Source organism: Rhinatrema bivittatum, chromosome 9 (assembly GCF_901001135.1).
Source record: "Rhinatrema bivittatum chromosome 9, aRhiBiv1.1, whole genome shotgun sequence".
In the NCBI taxonomy this organism is placed as follows: Eukaryota; Metazoa; Chordata; class Amphibia; order Gymnophiona; family Rhinatrematidae; genus Rhinatrema; species Rhinatrema bivittatum.
In genome coordinates, this window is record NC_042623.1 from 184,345,994 (window position 1) to 184,365,064 (window position 19,071).

The window sequence follows — 19,071 nt, forward strand, 5'->3', positions numbered from 1 at the left end:
ACCAACCCCCTCACTGCCACCCAGTCCTCCCTATGACTCCCCCACACTGAGATCTACCAACCCCCTCACTGCCACCCAGTCCTCCCTATGACTCCCCCACACTGAGATCTACCTACCTCACACACTGCCGCCCCCCCCCCCCCCCACCACCACCACACACACTTAGACCTCCCCAGCATACGTTGTGCTCTGTATTTCCCCATGTTGCTTCTAAAGGTTGGAAATTCCTGTATTTTAATGCTGATAGCATTACTTATTTGTAACGTAACTTTTAAAAGAAAATCTCATGATATATGTAAAAAAATAACATCAGAATTCAAGCAAAAGTGCCTGTTTTTGTCATCAGTAGTCACAGACAGCGTCAGGGACAGAGGTTGCTCTGACGTGTCCCGGTTCCCTTTTACCAGGCCCGCTAAGTCGGACATGGTAGTGACCCTCGCATCCTGTTGCTGCCTGCGATATGGCTCTGAAAATGTTTTATGACTTGTTTATTCTGGGGATATCTTCCAGCCTGCTGAGAATGAGCATGGAGTCAAGCAGGTCCAAAGGTGACAGCAGAAGCAAATTAGAAGTTTAAATTCTTGTACGACGGAGGAGGTCTCCAGCTCCCCGCTGCCCTCTCTCCCAGTCACGCCATGGAGCGCCCGCTGCAGTGCGGCATTCTGCTCTGCGTCTGGGTGCTCTCCTCCTGTGCCGTTCTTCCAGGTAGGGCTGCCACACGCTGTCTCCATTCTCTGCCTTCTTCCCTTTCCATTCGGTGTCTGAGAAATGCTTTCTTTAGCCGGTGTGGGGCCATTTTTACACGTTTGGGGTAAGTCCTGGGTGGCAAGGGAAGGGAGCAGATGAGGTGGCCCCCGTCCGATGCAGGATCTGGACCCTGGCAGGCCCAGCCAGTTCTTGACTTTCCCCCCTTTGCCTTCTCTCTGAACTTGTTCCACTCCCTCTAAGGACAGGCGGAGGCGCTTCGAGTCCAGATCTGGATCGGCATAAGCCTTTCAGGCTGGCCTGGGTAAGGTGGGAGACCCTAGAACACAGCGCCGGTTTTAGCCAGTCCAGCGGGCGGGGGCAGAAGATGGGGAAAACCTTGGGCGAGCTGTGGGGCATTAAGAATGACGTCAGCACCCAGGAAGTGTCTAAAATATCTTCACAACCACACCTCTTAGTCTACTTAGGGAATGTTTACATGTTTCTGGACTGTTTATGCATGAAATCTCACATTCAGCATGCATCTCCTCCATCATCTCAAACCACTTCTAGACCCCCCAGCTTTTAGAGTAGAGGAGTAGCCTCATGGTTAGAGCAGTGGGCTGTGAACCAGGGAAACCAGCATTCACATCCCACTGCTGCTCCTTGTGACCCGTTGCCTCAGGTACAAACCTAGATTGTGCGTCCTTTGGCGACAGAGAAATATCTACAGTCCCTGAATGTAATCCACTGTGAAGGGCTGAAATCTGGAATGAATAGTCCTTCAGTCATTAGTTCTCAACATTTATTTAAAAATCTTGAATTCCGCAGCTTCCATACTGATACATTCAGTGCAGATAACATGGGAACAATCATAAAAAATTATTCACAGTAAAACAAAAATATAAAACACAAAATAAAATATTGATGTGTAAAACATACACACATATAATAATAACATACAATGTACAGGTTTAACATGCACAGTCAAAGGGTGAGTTATAAAGGCAGGCATGAATACGGCTAAACATTCCAAATCGAAGGGTGAACTTCAGAGACAGACATATATGATGCATTTGTAATCGTTGTAGGGGGGATGAGAATAGGGGGTAATGTGCAGGACATAGTTGGTTTTCAGAGTGAGGGGGCATTGGTTATACCAGGCAGAGAGTAGGCATTGTCGAATAGCCAGGTTTTCTGGTCAGTAGTCTGGCTCCAGCATTTTGCAGAGGTTGGAGTGGTTTAAGGTGACTAGCTGGAAGTCCTAGAAATAGAGAATTGCAGAAATCTAAGTTTGAGAATATTAGGGATTGTAAAATGGTTCTGAAGCCAGCTGTGCTTAGTCAAGGTTTCAGTCGGCTCAGGATTTGTAGTTTCTGGAAACCAGATTTGATCAGTTTGCTGATGTGGCTCTGCATAGATAAGTTTTCATCAATTTGGACACCAAGATCCCTTACCTGAGTGCCGGACTTAGCTAGCAGTATCCGCGATCAATGCTGGATGGAATAGATTTTGGTGGGTTTCGGCTCAACCAAATTAGTTCAGATTTTTTTGGGTTCGCTGATAGTTTCAGTTGTGCAAGTTTTTCTTGCATGGTGATCATATATTCAGAAATAAGTGATGCTGTTTTTTCAAAAACATTTGTTAGAGGGATATAGAATTGTAGATCGTTTGCATATAGAAAGGTCAGTTAGTAATTTAATTTGCACATTCGCAGCATGTAGATATTAAATAGGGTGGCTGATAGCACAGAACCCTGTGGGACGCCAGTTGTGCCCTGGAATGTGTCGGATAGGTGATTATCAAGTTTTACTTGGAAAGATCTGTCAGCAAGGAAAGAGACGAACCATTTTAGTACATTTCCATCAATACCCATGTTTCACAGATGATGGCATAGAAGATTATGGTAAACAGTGTTGAAGGTAGCTGATAAGTCGATCAGAACTTGGCAGTATGATTTATCGGAGTCCAAGCACCGCAATATAGGGTCTGTTATGGATTGTAGAAGGGTTTCTGTTGAGCCAAATTGGTTAGGGTATAGGGGTTTTTTTGTCATCTAGATGAGACTCTAATTGGGAAAGAACTGCCTTTTCAAGAATTTTCGAAAGAAAGGTTAGGTTAGAGATTGGTCTGTAGTTATCTCAATCATCAGAGCTTCCTGACTTATTTTTCAAAATTGGTTTTATAACTGCCTGTTTTAGATTTTGGGGCATACAATCTTCTGTGAAGGCAAGATTGACATGTGTGATTATGGGAGTTATTGTTTGGTTTACTTGCTTCAGCAAAGAGGCTGGAATCAGGTCGAGACGGTGAGTAGCTGATATTAGTTTTGTTATGATTTTGCTTATTTCTAGTTTCGAGACTGGGTGAAAGGATGACCATTTATCATTTGTGACATCTGTCCTACAATCTTTACATTGGTTACCAGTGCAATGGCATGTTCAATGCATAGTAGCTATCATCCACAACCTCTCTGGGCATGTGTGTGAATGAGTGTCTATGGGCATGTGTGCATTTGTGTGTGTGAGCATGTATGAGTGTTAGGAATCATGGGTATATGTGAGAGAGAGGAGAAAGTTTATGGCCTCCTCCGCCCCCAACTAATCCAGGACAATCTCAGAGTGACTGAAAATCAAAAGTTCCCAGGTATGGAGGCAGGGGGATTTTTTTTCATTAGTTTTAATTGTTGGGCGATATTTGATGTGTCTACTTTTTAAAGTATTTTATTGGTGTTTGGGAAAGTTTAAAATATTTGTATAAGAGTTTTAAAGTATTGGATATTCAATTCATCAGTTATTTTGAAATATTTATTATTTGTATTAGTATGGTTTCACTATTATGATTGATGTTTTGTATTTCTTGATTTTATTGTTTGATGTTTCTTGAGGAATGATGATAGTTCTGTTTTTCCATTGTTGTACTGCACACAGAGTCTATCTTCTGGTTTTCAGTTGTGTTTTGTCTGCACATTTCTGTTGATACTTTATGGTGTCTTTATTCTGTATTTAATGAGGATCTGTTCGTGTTCTGTGTGTTTAATTGAGCTGAAGTATTCTGCTAGCATGTACTTTCTGTGTAGGTATCTAGAGCAGCCTGGCTTGTTCTGTTTTCCTGTTAGGAGGTGTGTTGGTGTTTTAGGGCTTGGTATAACATTTGCAGTGTTGACTTTTCATAGGTAGGATTGTTACTGTGTGCGTGATGGCAGGTAGTGTTGGTTTGGTATGGGAGGTTTACTATATTGTAATTGTGGCTTTCTGAGGGCTAAGCTCACACCCAAATGCTTTAAAATTGGCCTAATATACCACATTGATTCCAAGGGTCTATTTGTACCTCACAATGCTCTTTTTCATTAAAATATGTTATTGTACATGCATCATTTTTAATTGTGTGCGGGAGGTCTTGGGGGTGGGGTGGGAGGAACACAGAGCTGTAAGGTTCACCTAGGGCACCTAATACCCTTGTACTGGCCCTGCTTCCAGAAGAAATGCCTCTTGCCTTATTATGGATTGGCAGCATTTATCTGGTCAGCTGTGCACTTTGACTTATAGCCAAACAATATTCTTTAGCCTTTACTCTGCCTCTCAAGTACTTCCCGCGTGCATCTTCCAGCTTCGTTTTTCTACTCTACTCACAACTTGATAGAGGCCAAACTTCATAGGCAATCATCCACACATTCAATCGCAGGCTTTGAATTAACACACGATCAGCTTTCTCCAGAAAGTCAAAATGCCGCTTTTCACTGCAACAGCGTTTTAACAAAATCATGCCGCCATTCTGCTATTTCTTCAGTATTCCCATGTTCACAGAGTCTGTTTTCTCAGGCTTTCTGTTTCAGTTTTGTCTGCATGCTTGTTTCTAACTTGTAGTCCCTTATTCTGTATTGGGTAGGGGTCTGTCTGTGTGGTGCATGTGTAACAGAGGTACAGTATTTTGGCTAGCATGTAGTTTCTCTGTAGGGATTTGTAGCAGTTCGGCTTGTTTTGTTTGCCCCTTAGGTGGTGTATTAGTGTTCTAAGGCTTGGTGTAATGTTTGCCTTTGCTGCCTTTTTTTAGATAAGGTTCCTGCTGTTTGAGTGCCGAGAGTTACTGCTTTTATGGTACGGCATGGGAAGGTTCTAGGTGGTGGTTTTGGGGTTTTTTGTAGGGATTTGTCTTATTTCACAAAATGTTTGGCATTGGAGGGAGTTTATTTTGTTGTCACTGAATACATTTTTTTTTTTTTTTTTTTTTGCATATCCTAGTTCTGTCCTACGCCTGTTGAAAATCTTAAGTTCTTATGATGAGTGTTATGATTATTGCTGTTTTATTACAGTTATGATATTCTCTGCATTTTTGGGAAGAGGATTCATAAAAGAATACATTGATTTTTGTTTTATTACGTAATTGAATCTGATGTTTCTGTTAAACGTCTGTTACTTTTTACATGATGTGTATTTATAAACTGAAATAAATATAAAATAAATTAATATAGATCAATAAGGTATTTTTAATGCTGGTAAATGTTTGAAATAGTAGAATTAAAATATTTCAAATCATCACTCATGATGAAACTACTTAGAAATTCAATGTCAGATGCATTCTAAGGCATTATTTATCGATAAGAGTACAACTAGTAGGGCCTAGATCTCTAGGTCAACTGCCCACTCATGTTAAACTTGGGCCCCCCACAAAAAAAACCACCACTGCTTCTACTAGAGCTCCAGCTGTTTCCTTCAGACTTCCGGGCCTCCAGGTAGAACCTCACAGCTGTAACAGTGCAGCTACTCCTGATGCCTTCTCATTCCGTGACAGAAAAGCGAGGTGGATCCTCAGCTCTCAGGCACTTCCAAAAGCAATCAGCTTATTTTAATATGTATGTTTTTCAATTGGAAACTGCCTAGATTGTGTGGTATATACGTCTTTTAAATAAATACATAAACATTCAGGAACTGAGTTTTCTCTGGTAACTGGAGCTAGGAAGAAGGTTTGACTTGACTGCCTGGGCACTCGAGCTAGAGATCGAGACCTTAAGGGCAGCACGCCCGGCAGGCCCTTCATAAGCCCACTAAGGACCAACCCAGATCCTCAGGGGCGGGGCCATGGCCCTGGACCAATCCTGATCTGAAGCTGCCTCAGCTTGTCGCTTTGTGGGCCTCTTCAGCAGGGCACCAGTGCTCATCCAGGCAGACCCCCCAGTTCAAAGCCTGCCAAATGTACTTTATTAAAAGTTTCGAGTCCACTCGTACCTCAACATTCAGGGAGGATCACATCGAACATATTCATAAATAAAAACACAGAACTCACACAAAAAAAACCTAAGGTAAACAACACAGTGTACTCTTCCATATTCAAAAGATGGAAAAGACATTGCTAGTACACAGCAAAAAAGTCTCACATGCTAGCCATAGGACTTCAAGAAAGGAATGCATAACTAAGGCATCCACAACAAAACCTAGCCTAAAAAGAGAGGTTTACATCTTCATTCAGGGCAGCAATGGATGTAATTGTTCTGAAAGGCTGTTCCACAATGCTGGACCTGTGACTGAGAAAGTCCATTCCCTAGCTTCATCCAGGTGTACAAAAAGGGACTTCCAACAGGCCAGCATAGCAGAGCGGAGTGAACGAGACGGCACATAAATGCGTGGAAGGGCATTTATCCGAGGAATCGTGTTCTCCAGCCTATATTGCCCTGACAGCAGGTAATGTTGTCTGACAGCCGGGAAACGCCTCTCCGTTCGAACACTATTCCCCTTTTGAGCAGACTGCAAGTTCACAACCTCGGGGTTATGCTTGTCTCAGATTTGAACCTCGAGGCCTGTATTAATCAGGTTGTTAAAAAAGCATTTTCCCATGTGCGTCATCTGTGTAATATTGAGAAGCGTGGGTGGGCACTGTCTTCTAGTCCCCGTGTACGCCAGTCTGCTCGGATTTTCAGATTTCCCTAGTGTGCATGCATGAGAGAGATTTGCATGCACGCTGCTTCACCTGCCTGCAGAACTCCATTTTCTGACTGATGTTTCTGATATGCGTGGAATGACAATGTTTTTAAATAAACAGGGAAAAGTATAATTGCCTTGGCCACGGAGGTTGCAGTTTTTTTGTAAATCGAATGCTTTGTTATGTTTAGAAATTGTGTTCCAGGAGCTCCATCCCTTGGTGAGAGCAGGGCGTGGGATTTAAATGGGCGCTGAGGTCTTTCTTTTAAAACATTTTTAACCATCTCGCTGGTCAAAAAAAAAAAAAAAATGTGACCACCCAAAGCAACCACGCAAGAGCCGTCGCGTGGCATGAAAGTGCGGCCCAGAAGAGCTTTTTCTGGAATATCGAGGAATTCATCTCCAACCTGATGTCCGATAGTGGTTTATTCCAGAGCAAAAGCACCGTCGCTGAAAACATCCTAGCTCACAATTTGGCCTTTTTAATCACTCTGCAAGAGGGAGGAGTCAATAGCACCTCCTGAGGGGAAGATGGCGCACTAAGAGGCTCATCCCAGTGAAGCTGCTCACTCATTAAATTGGGACCCCCTACCTTACCATCTTCAGAATCGACGACGTGTTTTCAAACTGAACCCGACCCCTCACAGGCAGCCAGTGTTACAAAAAAAAAAAATAATAATGGGAAGCTGACCAAGCAGCCACATCCTGGACCACTTGAAGCCTGGGAGCTGGTGAGCAAGCCGATGCAGTAGTCCATGCATGAAAAGACAAGAGTCTGAACAACCGACCAAAAAGATCCCTTTATCCAACAGAGGTCGCAGGCGATGCACTAAACAAAGCTTACAATAAGCGGATTAAGCCTGTCCCTATCACTCTTTGGTTTTAATAGTTTTGTATTTGAAGTTATGTATTGATATAGGAATTGCTTTTTAATATAGGACTGAAAAGGCAGGGCATACGTGTAAGACTGCATACAGTGCTTGGAATGTAATTCACTTTGAAGTGGCCAAAATCAAATTAAAGAAATTAATAAGGTTACAGATATCCGGAAAACCCAAGCGGATTGGTGTCCGTGAGGACTGGAGGTTGCCTACCCCTATATAACAACAAAGACTTAGCAAAACTGAAGTTTACTTTTGTCACCAGAAAGCTTGAATATTATAATTCCCTGACTAAGGGTCTACTGGTTAAGTTCATCCATAGGCTGCAGATTATCCACATGGCATTGAGATTTGGGAACAGATCAGTTATGGATGGACTGCTTCGCAGAACAACTGCTATTTCGCGTGAGCTGCGGTGCTTTACCTAATGATCCCTGTCTTGAAAGGCATGGGAATGGGGCCTTCTCAAGATCCGTTCTCTCACTGTGGAATACGATGCCAAAGGAACTCCGTGCTTGGCCAAAGATCTTGGTGTCCTTAAGCCTGGTTTCTAACGAAGCTTTCCTATCTGTTAGCTTCCGATGAAATGTCATGTTTGCCATGGAAGAACTGATAAACCTAACGTTATCTGGTTTTGTGTTTTTTATTTCCCCTCCTTATTATGTATTATTCATCAAGAGCCTTCCCTCTGCAGCTCCTCACTACCTCTCCTCTCTTATCTGTCCCTACACCCCTCCTTGTGAACTCTGCTCATCCAACAAGTCACTCTTATCTGTGCCCTTCTCCTCTCCCACCAGGTCCCGACTCTGTGCTTTCCACCTTGCTGCTCCGTGTGCTTGGAATAGATTTCCTGAATTAGTGCGTCACGCCCCTGATGTGGCCCTGTTCAGATCCAGCCTAAAAACCCACCACCTTTGGTTGTTTAAATCTTAACCCCTGATTCTCCTAGTCTCATCCTTGTTGCTTTAACCATTTTCTTAATACATTAAATTCCCAGTCTCTCTTGTCCTGTACATTTGTCTTGACTAATTGTAAGCTCTACAGAGAAGGGACTGCTTATTTGTATCTGTACAGTGCTATGAAAGTCAAGTGGTGCTCTGGAAATGAATATAAGTGGTGGAACTGTTTTGGATGTAGAGTTCTCTGTCTGTCGGATCTCATATCTCTAAATCCTGCTTTATTTCAGTGGTTTTAAAATGGTAGCAAGATTCTATGCTAAGTTCTAGGCGTATTGGTTCTGTGGCCCTGGTACGTATTGATTTTATTTTATATTCTACATTTGGTTTAGCCATGCATTTATATATATATATTAGTATTTCAAGTTGGTGCTGATGTTTTTAAATCACCATTTCTTTTTTTTATATGAAGTAGGTCTGCATTTCTAATTATTGAGTTGACACGCCCAGTCCAGTATGCATAAGTTGTGTTATTGTGGTGTGTTCTGATTTTAATTGTTATGCTTCTTATCTGCTTTAATTATGTATGCATTCATTTTTATTTTTCTGAAATTGTGTTTTTATTACTGTTATAATTTGCCTGGTGCACTTAGGAGGAAAGGCACTGTGTTAAAAAGAAGGTTTGCTGTTTTTTTGATACCACGTGACTGTAAAAGCCGCCTCCATTTTACTCACTTCACCATTGGCCATGGCAGTTATCTCTTAGGGATAAGTATTTGGAGAGAACAGCAGTTTTCCTTGGAGGTGTTACTGAGCTGTGGCTCCAAAGCACAGAGGGTGCTAATGAAGCTCAGGGTAACTTGCATGGGGCGGCAGTTACAAACGTAACACAAGGTGAGGGGGTAACCTGCACGGAGCGGCAGTCGCGACCCTAAACCAGTGAGGAGAAACCTGAATGGAGCGACATTGCCAACCCTAAAAAGAAGGTGAGAGGAGTATCCTGAACGGAGCAGCAATTACGACTCTAAACAGACGGTGAGAGGGTAACCTGCATGGAGCAGCAATTACTATCCTAAACACAAGGTGAGGGGGTAACCTGCATGGAGCAGCAATTACTATCCTAAACAGAAGGTGAGAGGGTAATCTGCATGGAGCAGCAGTTAGTACCCACAAAAGGCATTAGTACAACTTGAGAGGTTGGCTGAGAGAGATGGGGAAGTGGAAGCGGACATTGGGCTGTAGATGGGAACCCAATGCCCACTGGGATGGGTTGCTTCTGGGCAAACTGGTTGGGGCATTTTGGCCTTTTTCTGCCATCATTTCCAATGAGCAGATCTCGCGCATGTCACTCTGGCAGCAAGCTCGCTAGCGCCCCCTTCAGACTGCTGTGTGGAGTTAATAACTTTACAGGCTGCTTAAGCTCTTCAGTTCAGGTACCCAGGCAGCTGTTACTCATTGAAGCTGGGGGAGAGCAGTGACATTGGAAATGATCATTTGGGTTTCTGGTCATTTTTACTCAGATATTTTTGTGTTTGCATTGTCGCGCTTGGCAAGTTTCTTGCAGTACTCTGCCCAGGGGTTTAACATCGCAATCCTGCTTCTCTCTTCTCAAGACATGAAGAGATGTATTTATTTATTTAAAAGCTTTTCATGAACCGCCTTCTGACAAAAATGGCCAATCAAAAGCAGCGTATAACAATTTACCTTAATTTTAATACGCACACAGTCTAAAATACTTTGCACAAAATGAATCTGTGCCCTACCTCTCCCAGTAAACCATCCGTTCAATTAGGGGGAAAGCCATGTTTTTTTACAAAAACTTAAATAATCGTTCTCTTGCTGGATTTCCAGCGGCAATCAATCCCAAAAGAAGTACAGAAAGTCTCACTCGAGCCCCCTGAATCTCCCGACTGATGACCGCACAGACGGCGAGCTGGATGCGAGGCTTGGACCACATGACTGCGGGCGCCCTTCGGGTCAGGGTGAATTCTGAACCCCAAGATTTCATCTCCTACAATTTCCGCAGGAAAAAAAACCTTGTGCAGGAAGCACTGCGAGCGAGGTGTCTGAATGTAAAGGCTCAGCGGGCGGCAGGAGAAGGTTTTCTTTATTTAATGTAAGGTGAGCGGGGAAGCTCTGAGAAATGAATGCTGTTCTTAGGGGTAATAGCAGGGCTACCTCAGCCTGCCCCTTAGGGGCATGGAGCTCTCTGGCCACATCCCGTGGCTTAGAGGAAGTGCCACAGGCGGCTACGTGTCACTGGCGGTGGCGGAACGAGTCCCGATAGAATATCTGAACTGATTTTTAAGTCGCCAGGGAAGGGATGGGCCTGGTCAGAGCTAGCATGTGAGGAGCAGATTCTCTCCTTCCTGGCATGTTTGGGGTGGTTTTATTTCGACACGTGAATGGGCACGCGCTGTTGTAGCCGGTCTCAGCATAGACTCTGTTTCCACAAAATACCCACAGTCCTCGCTTTCTCTCTCTTTTTTGTGGCACTCTACGTCAGTGGCTTTAATAACACTTTGCATATTTGCATATTACCTAAAAATTCAGAGCAGGTTAGTAGGCCCTATTGTGTGCAAGTGCTGGAGTTGGAAATGTATGGGCTGAAGGAGTAGCCTAGTGGCTACAGCCGTGAGCTAAGAACCAGGGTTTGGGTCCCACTGTTGCTCCTTGGGCAGCTCACTTTACCATCCATTGCCTCAGCTCCAAACTGACGGGGTTATTTTCCAACCTGCGAAAGAACATTATTGCGGGAAATAGCAACGCCTTTTACGGTGGCGCTATGCCCGTGATAGTGTGCAGCGTGGCCGGCTGCAGCCTATTGCCCCTCCCCCGCCCCCTTTTACCGCCGCGTTCATCGTTCCGCAAGGATCCCACAAGGAATGATGAACCCTGGCCTTAGATTGTAAGCCCTCTGGGAACAGGGAAATCCTTACAGTACCTGCATGCAATCTGCTTTAAAGTATGAGAAGCAGAATATAAAAATCTAAAGAAATGTATTTGTTGGTGATCCTGTTTGAGGGGGGGGGTCTCTTAGGTTCAATGCTGCAGGCTGGGTCAGTGCCCAGCGCTCTTTTCTCCATGCACCATGTCCAGTTACTGGTCAGCTATCCCTGGCTGCAGTGCTCATTTGTTAGGCACTGCCCTCACTTTGGGGGCAATGCACAGCCACATGTCCTGGGCGCCCGATACAGTATGGTAAGGAGGTGCCGCGCTAAAAAGGACGCGCTAGGGATCGATTGTGCGTCCCTAGCACATCCTTGGCATCGGGTGCCTAGGAGTGTGCGCACAGCCAAGGGTTAGAAAAGCAGACGATAGTAAATTGAGCGTCCGTTTTTCTAACCTGGCTGCCGTCAAGACTTTTTTTTTTTTCATGTTGCTGCTTTCTGTGGTTCCTCCTACTAAGTATCAAGATGATGTCCATGGCTTCATCATCATGGAAATAAGAAATCAACCATGCATCAAAATTTTCAAAAAAAGACCTGAAAACCTGGCTTTTCACCAGAGCCTACTCAAACTCACTCATTCAACAAGACCACCAATCAACCACGCAACCCAACACCAAGAAAAAAACGCTCCATCCCTCAATCAATTAAATTACTCCCACCATTTGAACACCTAAGACAATGTGCAATCGATCTTACCTACTACCTCTAGCCTATATGTAACAACAATTCTTTTATATTATTTATATCAACATTAACACATGTATGAACATCGCTGTGATTGTAAATTGTTAATATGTAATAATTATTGTATAAGTGTTAATCAAACAATCAAACCCCAAAACCTTTCCTTACAGATGACTTTTTGCCGCGCTGATTGTTGGCGAAATTGAATGACGGTATACAAAACATGTTAAATAAATAAATAAATAAATAAATAAATAAATAAATAAAAGTAGGAGGAATCACAGAAAGAATTGACGTGGTAAAAAGTATACCTTGGGTGTACGGCAATTTTTTGCATCGTGGGGTAATAGCTAATAGCCTCATCTACGTGGCATTTACATATGATGAGCGCTATTAGCTATGCGCAAGTTTGGATGCGCATTTTGGACGTAATAATCCCCTTATTGCATCGGGTGTTAGCCTAGCGTGTCCAAAACGCATGTCCAGCCGCAGGTTAACCTGTGCGCTAGCCTGAGCGCACTATATTGCATCAGTTCCTTTAATTCCTTTTGGTCACGTCTATGCTGCTGGCATTCCTTTTTAATTTATCAAGAAATACAAGATGGTTTGGAAACATCGTCCCAAATGTTATCCCTTTCCCTCTTCTTACTAAAAAAGAAAGTATTCGTTTCCACAGTGGAAGAAGAGAAGCCGTCGTTCTGGAATGGGCAAGCCAAGAAGGCTATTGATGCAGCCTTGGCGCTGAAGCCAATTCATCACCGAGCAAAGAACCTTCTCCTGTTCCTCGGGGATGGTGAGTACGAGGAAGGCTTGCACACTGCCGACACCAAATCCTATCGGCCACACTTTGACATTTCTGTTGGGACGAGGGTAGAGGTGGGAGAATCAGGAATGAATCTTTTCTCCAATGCATGGATTGTGGATGCAGACTGAATGCAATGACAGAACGAAAGGCCACGCGCCTTTAAGGTACTGCTGGTAGTGGCCAACCCAGTAGGAGTCAGTGACCTAGGTAATTGTGATATTGCTTGGCCATGGTCATCTTTAATGGCCACAAATCTTCCTTTAAAGACCCCACTGGGTGAGAGAGTCTGGCTGGCTGGATACTAGTCACCAAAAAAGCAGAAGACTGCCTGTAAACTGCAGTTACAATCCTTACTCTTAGCTACTGGGAGGGTCCAGCACCAGGGGTAGTTTGTGATGTTGGTTCGCTACCCATGCTTAGATGAACCGATCTCACTTCCATGCTACTGCAAGCCACATTCCTGCAGCCAACCCGAACTCCCAGGTTCATTTCCCAGCCAAAGGGCCAACGTAAGCTAGATACAATCAAAAAGGCTTAAATAAGAGAGAGGAAAACTCCATTCCCAGTATTTTTTATATTCGGAAAATCCAGGAGATTAGGTGAAACGCCACCTGACCAAAAGAAACATCAAACTTAGCTGGGCTCCCTTCCATCCAGGTAGCAAGGACAGGAAATTGAAAGTGGAAGGAAGAATAAGAGAAGGAGTCTTTCCCGCACACAAATACTCGTAACCCAGAAAAAAACACAAGACTTCCCCTTGTACATCTACAGCCCCGCACTCCCTCCTCATGAGACAGAGGAAAGACTTTAGTTTGTTCATGACATTAACTCAACGTCCCTACAGTTCCAACGATGGAAGAGACCGGCAACCCCCTGTAAAACAGGCCCGGCTGAGTCCTGTGCCCCACTTAAGGGAGGAGCGGCGGGCTCCCCCGAGAATAACATCGAGAAAGCTTCCAGTGGAACGGTTCCACAGAGCTCCGGGACTTTTTCCATTTTTTTTTTTTTTTTTTTGCTACACCGAGACCTGGCAGTGCGCGTTGATGGAAAGGACCTGGAAGGGAGCGTGGGCAGGCACTGGCGGAAAAGAAGGCCCTCTTTACCTTTGAGTGGTATCATCATCCCTAGGAACCCTACTTGAAAATTTTGATAGCGGAGGCTTTGGTGGAAATTTTTCTGAAATGTTTACGAGCTGCTGAGGTCCACAGACACCAGTAAAGCAACCTTATAGAAACCTACAGACATCCCATTATTTCCCCGAAGACTGTCCCCTTACCATGGAGGTCCCCAGAGACCCACCCATTAAATGCAGAAACACGATGGCAGAAGAAGACGATGCCCATCCACACATCTGCTCAGTTCTGTGGAGAGGTCCTGATGGATCCCTACCAGGAACAAGTCAGAATATTCCATTTGTGTGGGGAGGAAGCTTAATAACAATAATGTGGGTGGGTAGCGCCCCCATGTGGGAGATATGAAATGGTGACCTCCTCTGGTATATAAAGCCAGGCCACCATTTCCTAGGTGTGGAGTTCTCTGTTTCCCTCCCGGGGGGGCAGCACACCATGGCTGTCCCCTGATTTTTCCTGCTGTTTAAGCTGTGACTTCTCCATGGAGACTTTTTTTTTGGATCTGGGAGTTTCTTTCCAGCCTTCCCCTATCCCTTTTATGTTTTTATGAGGATTTATTTGAGTTCTGAGCAGCCACTAACTAGGGACTCCGTTGCTTTCGGGGTTTTTTCCTGCGCTAACAACAAAAGCGAGGTCTCTCTACTGAACAGAAACTTGCAGACTGACAGTATCCAGAGAAAGAAAGACGTGCAGCCATCCAGAGGAGGAGAAGCAAGAGAGGAGAGGGAGAGAAAGGGGGTTGGGGTGGACCCTCCCAGGAGCATCTACTAGGGATTGGGGGAAAAAAAGAGTACTAGAAGTATCCCTCACATACTAAAAATGAGAGGAGGAGAATAACTGGTGCCTTTCAAGTACTGTGAGGAGCCTAAGGACTTCAGAGGAGAGGACAGGGTATTTGAAGAGGCATCTAAACTAAATTTCAATGTTAATATTCCACCTACTTTGGGAGGGGAAGCATGAAATGTGCCCCATACCAGTGAGAAGAGAGAGGAACCTTAAATGAAAGAGTGACTCCATTGACTTCACCAATTTAAATATAAGAGGTCACAAATGTATTTCAGCCACTTGTAACAGCAATAAGTGAACTAAATAACTGAAAAGACTATTTTCATCTTTTTACAACACCGTAGTAAAAGTATTGGTGGAAACCACTGATGCTTCCAGCATGGTTTTTTGCTGTCTAGTGACTCTAACCCTCATCCGTGCTGCGATCGTCACTGCTGTTTGCATGACTTGGAGCTGGGATTTAAGTGGTTGCAATGCAAAGGCCTTGAAAGTTCTCATTCCCTCCACGTGGAGAACCCTGAAGTTTAAAGAACTGTGACACGAAGGCAAGATTTCCATCTATGACTGTGATTCGAGATGCGGCCTCTGGTACAACCAGCCCAGGGGTCACATGTACAATCCCTACCACTCCCTCAGAGGTCCTCATGCATTCCTGAATTCAGATACTGTCTCCACCACCTGCGCTCGCCTCTCTGTAAAGAAATATTTCCCTTTGGACCTCATCAGGTGTGCCACAGAAAAGTCACCACTGCCTGATGCTCAGGACCAGGCCAGCACCCAGGCTCTGCTCTCAGCACTTTGCAGCAACAAGAGACACCAGCGGTGGCGTCTAAATCCATAGAAGCTACATTATGAGAACGCGAGTAATCGCGCGTGCTGCTTCTTCCTGGGAGTGCGGTGATTAACGGGCAGCGTGCAGGGCACGGATGGCTGGGCCCCCGCTTTGTGCAGCACACACAATGCACACAGCACCTCCTCATCTTCCCCTTCCTGAACCTCCTCCTTCGAGTCCTTCCAGCCTCTGTCTTATCCCCAGGCTGAGTGAGCGAGCACCGAGCACTGCCTGCGACTTCACTGTGTGTGTTGGGAGCTGCAGCAGTGGAGGAGCTCCGGCTTCTTCCTCCTCCTCCTCCTCCACTTGTATTTAAAGGGAATGCTCACCAGTCTCTCTGCCCCCGCTCTCCCTTCGTCTTAAAATTTGGAAGAGAGGCTGGTGGGGCTTTAAGTGATTCCTTAGCTCTTCTTTTGCCCATAGGGGGTCCTCTAGTCTCCATATCCTCACTGCCTAATCCATGGTGTGCCACACAACATCTTTGGTAATGTAGGTGTTCCTTTGGCATGAAAAGATTGGGAGACACTGGCTCAGATCACTCCTGAGTCTACCCCCTTTCACCCTCATCCCATGACCCCCCTCGTTCTAGAGCCTCCTTTCCATGGAGTTGCACAAACAACAGCCCATTACTTCTCATAGAGGTACCCAGAGACCTCCCTATTACATCTCGTGGAGGTGCCACCGATCCTCTTATTATTTCTCATGGAAGTGCCAAGATACTACCCAGTTACTTCTAATGGAGAACAATTAGACCCTGGGCAGATAGGCCCGGATAGCAGTCCCACAGGGCCAAGAAATATCTCAAACACAGCAGTTGATGCTCAGTTGCCATAATGTCTAGGATTCCCTTCTAGGCCCTGTGCATTGCATTTGGTGTTGTCCCAAAGTAAAATTCTTGAACACAGCAGTGATAATCACTGAAGTAATTAGGCAGTAAGAACACACTGGAAACTGAATTTGTTTCCAACAATAACTTTTACTGAAAAGTTATGATATTCTGGAAATTATCTTTACAACTGTTGGTTTTTAAATCGATGTTACAAATGAGCTTCTTAATAAATCTGGGTCCTCTTTGCTTTCTTGTAACTTTTATAGATGTAGCAGTCAAGTGCCCAAATCATTCATTTTGTTTCTCCTTCCAATAATATGGAACACGTTTTAACCTTGCCTCCCTGAAATTGGGAAGTTAAGTATCCAATCCAGTTGCAATGTCCCAAATACAGAGTTACATATATCCCCTTCCTTTCCAGGAGTACATCTTCCTCATACTCGCTTTCTCCTCATACTACCATGTTGATACTTGTTGCGTACATCTTCTCCCAAGATCTTCGGGAGGTGTTACTGAGCCTTCACAGGGCTCGTGTTGACTTTTCTCTCCCCTTGCTCTCCTCCTCCTCTTCCATCTTGGACAGATGTGGGTTTTCCCCCCCTTAAGGATACTGCTGATCCCAGGTTCCTTCTCGATGAAGAGAACTTCTCCCTTTTTGGTAACAAACCAGAGATTGAACCCCAAGTTAATGGCAAACCCAGTAAAGATTAAAAGGAAATACCTTTTTACATGAAAGAGGAAAACACCTGAGACCCGGAGGATGGAAAAACTCCCAGCTCAGCAAAAAGGAAGTGTCCCTAAAAGCGGTTCCTTAAATAAAGGAAGGCTTTCTGGCTCCCCATCTATCGCAGGTCTCTCGCCCGAGGCAGCCATGTAACTGAAAGAATCCACACCGTAAAATGGTGGTTAAGAGTTTATATATCGGAGGAGCTTGCCGTGTATTGTCTCCCATATGGGCGAGCTGCCCCCTCACTTCATTATGTCAATCCCACGTGGGTTAGGAGCAATCTTAAAATGTATGTTCCCACCAGATATCTCCATTCATTACTCCAAATTCCCCTCCCTACACTTAGCCACATTATGCTCCATTCGTCAAAGAGCTTTTCGACTTGCAGTTCTGGTCTTCTGGAACTCTCTGCCACAACATGTATGATCCCTGTCAAACAAAAAAAACTTCACAAGCTACATTAAAACCACATCTCTTCATTGCTGCGTTCTCCCTCACACCTTTAGGTATCCAGGTGCCCCCATAGTAAGGCATACTTCCTACCCCAATTCACAGGTCGCTCTTCCTCTCCAATCCTATACCACCAGGAGCAAGGTCAGAACACATTCATTTTTGGGAATGTTTTGTTATGATGCTATTATGCCATTGTCTCAATATGGTCAGTTAATTTGTTAATTATGTATGTGAAGTCTGCTGGGGTTTTTTTATGCCTGTAATATTGTTGCCCACCCCGAACACTGGAGGGGCAGGATTACAAATACTTTGAAATAAATGAAATTATCCTGTGTCCTCCAAAATTAAGAATGGTTTAAGCTGAACTGGTAGAGCCACAGCAATCCGCAGCTTTTCTGCTCTGCACATTTTACCATAATTAAAAGCATATCTAGCAGTGGTTATTAACCATGATGAAGTACAGATTGAAAAAAGCTGGCGAAGACAAGAACAGTGATGGGCTAAACCCTCCAAGGACCCCTAGTGGCAGGAGGATGGAACTGAAACGCTGGGCTGACCTGCCATGGAGCCCTTTGGTCTCTGCCTGCATTTGCTAGGTCAGTATGTTTGGTTATCTAGGGCATAATCCTGGTGCTGGGATAGGCTGGGGAAAATCACAAGACACATAATGTACTGTTGGAGAGGGGTTTGTCAATGCAAGCAGACAGGGATTGACTTGAGAGCAGATGTGTGAGTGGAGAGTGAGGCTGGGGGCTCAGGAAATGTGTGTGTGTGTGTCTATGTGTGTCTGTGTGAGTGTCTGTTTGTGTTGGCAGGAATGCTGAAGATGGATCCGTGTGTGTGTGTGTGGAGGGGGGGCTGAGTTGGTCGACGGTTGCGGTGAAATTTCACAGGCTGAAAGCTGTTGATTTCTTTGGCCTCAGGAATGGGCGTTCCCACCGTCACTGCCGCCCGGATCCTGAGTGGGCAACTGCAGGGGAAGCTCGGGGAGGAGAATCAGCTAACCATGGACAGGTTCCCCTACCTGGCATTGTCCAAGGTGCCTTCCTTTTTCTTTTTTAACTTTTGCAAATAGTAACAAAGCGTCGTTTTTGCAGAAAATGGGTTACAGAGATAAGAAAAGCAAAGAAAAACTCAAAGAATGCAAATACTCCGTGTCATGTAAACCTTCACTTAGCCCACAATTAAAGAGGAGCTTGAAAAACAACAAACAAGAAACTGTTTAAAGCAATACAAATAAGAAGAAATGAGACGAGCAAGAAAAAGCAGATCTAGTGGTAGCTACAATCATATTTTAAGCAGAACTAGGAGACCTTAATTGGTAGCATTAGCATAATGTGAAGCAATTTTTGCATCAAGAAAAATGTTTAGTTGTTTAGGATCCAAAAATATATAACGTAGATTTTCAAATTTCACTAAACATTTGCAGGGAAAACAAAAGAATAGTTCAGCACCGATAGCAAACACATCCTGTCTCGTCTGCAAGAATTGTCTGCGT

The 19,071-nt window shown here is 44.4% G+C and overlaps 1 protein-coding gene across 1 annotated transcript in view; it reads left to right on the top strand.

Annotated features, from left to right (window-relative positions):
• Positions 1–635: 635 nt before the first annotated feature.
• LOC115099606 (intestinal-type alkaline phosphatase-like) overlaps positions 636–19,071 on the top strand; it is a 49,659-nt gene continuing 31,223 nt past the window's right edge. Inside the window, exons 1-3 of the mRNA XM_029617339.1 lie at positions 636–705; positions 12,688–12,804; positions 18,497–18,612. Of these exons, the coding sequence (XP_029473199.1) occupies positions 636–705; positions 12,688–12,804; positions 18,497–18,612 (303 nt within the window). The remainder of the gene's footprint in view (positions 706–12,687; positions 12,805–18,496; positions 18,613–19,071) is intronic.